At 35.9% G+C, this 5,113-nt stretch overlaps 1 protein-coding gene across 1 annotated transcript; it reads right to left on the bottom strand.

The window, feature by feature from the left end:
* Nucleotides 1–372: 372 nt before the first annotated feature.
* On the bottom strand, nucleotides 373–3,568 carry LOC125239441 (spodomicin-like). The gene is made up of 2 exons (XM_048147018.1): nucleotides 3,412–3,568; nucleotides 373–553 (listed from the first exon to the last, which is right to left on the bottom strand). Exons 1-2 carry the CDS (start codon nucleotides 3,514–3,516, stop codon nucleotides 449–451), a joined length of 210 nt encoding a protein of 69 aa, XP_048002975.1. The 5' UTR covers nucleotides 3,517–3,568; the 3' UTR covers nucleotides 373–448.
* Between the last annotated feature and the right edge of the window lie 1,545 nt (nucleotides 3,569–5,113).

Raw genomic sequence — 5,113 nt, forward strand, 5'->3', positions numbered from 1 at the left:
AACACTCAATTTTCATTTACAAATAGCGTAACGTAAGTTTACCGCTGAGTGAAATGTGGAGGGGATATCTGCGATGGGGTCGCGTACCCTTCGCCCCCTGTAGAGCATTTCTTTTTACGCCACTTTTATGAAATGCGATATTTTTGAAAAAAAAAATGCTATTTCTACTCAGAATCACTAGCTTCTTCAATCCTAGTAGTTAAAAAAATTGTCCCATACGATTTTTTCTTATTATTAAACAAAAGAGGAAAGTAACAAAAATGTATGGAAATTCTGGGACACCTTTTGTCTCCCAGTGAGACTGAAAGTACTCATGATTCTGTGTACATCAGCTGACATAAAATTCCCAAAAAAAAAATGCTCTGTAATCCCCTAGGATACTTGATTTCTGCGCAATATCGGCCAGCGCTTAACTTACGTACAGCTATTTGTAAGTTTTGGATGAATGTTAGTAATCGTAGCAGTACATTTGGCCGTAGTAGCACCACGAAGCCACGGCGTGCCCGTGCGCGCGGCAGCACTCGTCACGTTCACGCTTGATTCTTGGGCACACCTGGAGCGGGAAATATGATTTTCAGTACAGATAGAACTAATAACTGACCTAAATAAATCATAGAGGAATAAGTAAGGGAAGAGTTGTAACTCCATACATCAGTAAATGAATGTTATTTGTAGTGACATCTAGCGTCAATCACGCGTCAACTAGCGTAAATTATGAGTACTAGGGTAGGGTAGGGTTGGGTAGGGTGGCAACGCGCATGTGACACTGTTTGAGTTGCAGGCGTCCATAGGTTACGGTGACCGCTTTACATCAGGCGGGCCGTATGCTTGTTTGCCACCGACGTAGTATAAAAAAAAAACTGTTACTCGACACTAGGTGTCAACAGTGTCGCGTCTGCCAAAAATGTAATAAGTATTAAATCAGTTTTGAACTTATAATATATTACAAGCAGAACATACTTAGATAGAATTGAAAACAGAATACTGATTAATACTATTGTAATATTAGCTAAAAATTGTTGAGCATTAGTCTTTTCGTTCGTCGCGACATCTATTGACATGTAGCAGTACTGGTAATTTACGCTATTTGACGCGTGATTGGCGAGTATTTGACGCCAGATGTCACCACAAATAACTGGAATTTAATTGAATACTTATTCCTCTATGCTAACTGACCTAAATATATTAAATGAACCAAAGCACATTGTCTCCGCTGGCTGGTAAAGATCGGGCCAAGATAAAAAAATAAAAAACCGGCCAAGGGCGAGTCGGGCCCACCCCCTTACAAACTTTCAATAGTTGAATCATCTAATGTAATGTTCATCATACACTTAACTCTACGGACTTGGATTAGGCTACTTGACCCTTTTTCAAGTATGTCTTATATTATTAATTACTGTCTAATTAAACGAAAAAAAATAGTACCATATTTTATTACGACTTAAAAACCCGCAAAAAAATTATTTAAAGTTTACTTTTACGCGATCAGGCAAAAACAACATCAGCCATATTAATCTATAGAATATCTATGACATGACGTCAGTATATTTAGAAAAAATATTTCACATTGTCACACCCGTCAACGACTATGAATTTTAATACAATAGAGGTTGCTTCTATGGAGATCAGATTACTACCTCTAATTTCCATAGTTGATCTGAATTATGTGACGTCACTCCATTGGCCAACACCGTTTTTGGAGTCCATAATTTAAAAAAAAACATACACACATCTTTAATTAAAAATACGCAGTCATCACGCACTTTTAATCCCCGCAAGCTATAAATATTGATTTCTTAAGTCAAATATACTACAGAAAACAATAACTTGATGTGCTAAATTCGATACGAGTCTAGTAGCCTGTTGGACGTGTACGGTTTTATTTTCCTGTAATACTTTTTATAATAGCCATATTTGGTAAAAATTTCATAAATTTTCGTTGGTAAACTTCTGAGATAAGGGGGACGAACTGTATTTTTTTTACATTTTCCTTCAAAAAACGATTTTTTTTTTCACAACAAAAAAAAATATAAAAAATGTTGTTAATATTTTCGGAAATCGTCGCCCCTAAAGTAAAAAAAAATGTGCCCCGTCCCTTTTAACTTTTGACCCATAAGTTTAAAAAGTATTAACAAATCACAAAAATAAAACTTTATAAAGACTTTCTAGGAAAATTATTTTGAATTTGATAGGTTGAACAGTTTTTGAAAAAAATACAAAAAACTAAGGAATTACGGAACCCTACACTGACCGTGGCCCGACACGCTCTTGGCCGGTTTTTGAGTTTATCACAGACAGACGCGGTGGGGGGACTTTGTTTTATAAGGTGTAGATTTATATAAACTACGAGTAGCACGGGAAGCATGGTCACGCGATAGACGATAAAATATCAGGCCGTCCCTACCGCACTTACAAATAGTTTAATGCTTCCCGTGTAGATGTATATAAACTCTTTATTGCACGCCTTGATAAAAAACAACAATACAAAATTAACTTTTTAACAAAAAATAAAACCGCCTTCAAAAATAAGCGCGTTACAAAACACGGAGAAACTAAAAAGCAAAAATAATAAACCTTTGAATCCAGATTTCTTATCGTATTGCAATAATCTATACATCCAAATTATAAACAAATCAATTATTTTTGTAGTCGGTACCAGACCTGTTCGTCGCCTTGCTATTGTCTGTTTGTCCCACCCAGCCATACACAGGCTGGTACCGACTCCAAAAATAATTGATTACGATAAGAAATCTGAATTCAAAGGTTTATTATTTTTTGCTTTTTAGTTTCTCCGTGTTTTGTAACGCGCTTATTTTTGAAGGCGGTTTTATTTTTTGTTAAAAAGTTAATTTATTTGTTGATTTTTAGTGGTTCCTAGTGATATTACCTATATTTATCAGTCCGAATATATGTACAGTAGTGAAAGAATTATCCTTTAACTCCTAACCATTGAGGAGTTGACCTTCCATCATCAGCTCAGCCACATAAAATTACTACCGTCAGGCGTAAATACTGGTGTACCTTTTAAAAATACACTAAAAACATTACATGTGCCTATAACATTTGAAGAGTTCCCTCGATTTCTCCAAGATCCCATCATCAGACCCTGACTTGGTGCCAATGGGACCATCTCGGGGTTATACCCGTTCGATCAAAAAAAAAATTTTGAAAATCGGTCCACGATTCTCGGAGATATCGAGTAACATATATACAAAAAAAAAAAACATTCAGTCGAATTGAGAACCTCCTCCTTTTTTGAAGTCGGTTAAAAATAACGAAGCAACGCGAACAAAGTTAAACAACATGCAGGCGGTCTTATCTCTAAAGAGCGATTTCTTCCAGACAACCTTAAGGTAGCGGAGATTGATAGGTAGATAGATAGAGAAAATAATTAAATAATAGTATAATTACCTCGTCACAGGGTGGTTCCCTTCCCCAACCCGACGCCTCGGTGAGGGCAGTCATGGCGGCGGCAACCAGAAAAACTACGAACATTGCTCTGAACGCCTTCGACATGTTTCTTGATAATTCAAGTAATTTGATCTGAGCAGACGAGTTGAGGTTTTCGTTGTGATATTACGAAAATCCGTGATTCTTTTATATAGTCTAATTTCATTATATTAATAGTCGTAAGTACCATTTGAAAATTAGTTAGAAATTAGATATTATTCCTAGGGAACATTGTAAGTAACTGAATGATTTTCCTAGGTCTATTATAATATAATATTGTTAATGGTTTTTGATAGGGTACGAAGAAGAAAAGCGGTGTGTTAATATTGATATAGGTGGTGTTATGTAGGTATTGTGTCAACAAAAAATAAATATAGATTTAATATAGTTCCATCGAAGTTAAAAAGTTACGGTCGTATATACAGGCTGATAAAAAGTATATAATTTATTTTTCCCCTCACTAGTTTGGAAACCTGTGGTGTTTTGTCCTTTAATACCAGCGGGTAAAAACGCATTTCATCCACTAGTGGATAAAGTAATTTGACCTTGAATAAAGTCAAATTAACTGCTTTAAAATTGATAAAAGTAGGTGAATCTAGTAATAAAGATGATTTACCACCCGTGGAACTACTGGAAGCAGTGATAAACGCATTTTTTGCGTTGTAGTTTCCTCGCTATAGTGAGGGGAAAAGTTTTGTGTTACACTCGGGTGCAAATGTATTTTACTGTCGCTCGCTTCGCTCGTGGTTCAACTATAGAATCCTTTCACTTGCTCGTTTTTCAATTCCACACTCGGCGTTAAAATACAACTTTGCCCCCTTGTATAACAAATAACTATTTAATACTTGATTTCAAGCGGTTGTAGCCGCGTGGACCTGACGCCTGACTTGCGGACCGATTTTTGAGTCACGCGTTCGAATTCAGAAAATTGTCACTGAAAATAATAAGCAAGTCACCGTTTTCAACCGGTATTTTAGTGACCAAATCCCGTATGTGAGATTCAAAAATCGCCTCCCTGCGAGCCGATTTTTTTTAATAAGTACGTGCGTTTTTTTTTCATACATAATAATTCAGCACGCAATGTGTTGTGTCCACATCAATTAGCGTAGGTACCTAACCTAAACGTCATTACGACATGACGTTTATGTACATTACATACGTACAGTACAGTAAATATACATTGCTGCTAAAAAAGCCAGATAAAAAAAAATAATTACTCTCAATTAATAACACTTTTTAACAAAAATGATTATCCTATACGATTCGTATGATCAGATACTATAACTGGATACATTATTCGCCCGTATGGAATCCACACGCTGTATAAAATATGGGTTTGAAGTGAAAAAAACACGTTTCCCATATTTTTTTATGTTCCCTAACATAATAATGTAACCAAATCGTTAATTAATTATCAGTTTAGTCACTTTTCAGGACTTTTGAAAGACAATTTCTCCCAAAGTTTGTGTCGGTATAAATAATACGTGTCTGTTATTTTTAACCCCCGACGCAAAAACGACGGGGTGTTATAAGTTTGACGTGTCTGTCTGTCTGTCTGTCTGTCTGTTTGTCTGTCTGTGTGTGTGTCTGTCTGTGGCATCGTAGCTCCTGAACGGATGAACCGATTTCGATTTAGTTTTTTTTATTTGAAAGCTGTGTTAGT

Source organism: Leguminivora glycinivorella, chromosome 25, assembly GCF_023078275.1.
Source record: "Leguminivora glycinivorella isolate SPB_JAAS2020 chromosome 25, LegGlyc_1.1, whole genome shotgun sequence".
Lineage (NCBI taxonomy): Eukaryota > Metazoa > Arthropoda > Insecta > Lepidoptera > Tortricidae > Leguminivora > Leguminivora glycinivorella.

Excerpts from the sequence above, each read along its gene's own strand:
- LOC125239441 (XM_048147018.1), bottom strand. The coding sequence starts at position 3,516 with ATGTCGAAGGCGTTCAGAGCAATGTTCGTAGTTTTTCTGGTTGCCGCC. Across the intron at positions 554-3,411 it reads GGGAACCACCCTGTGACGAG|GTGTGCCCAAGAATCAAGCG; the intron begins GTAATTATACTA and ends TTCCCGCTCCAG.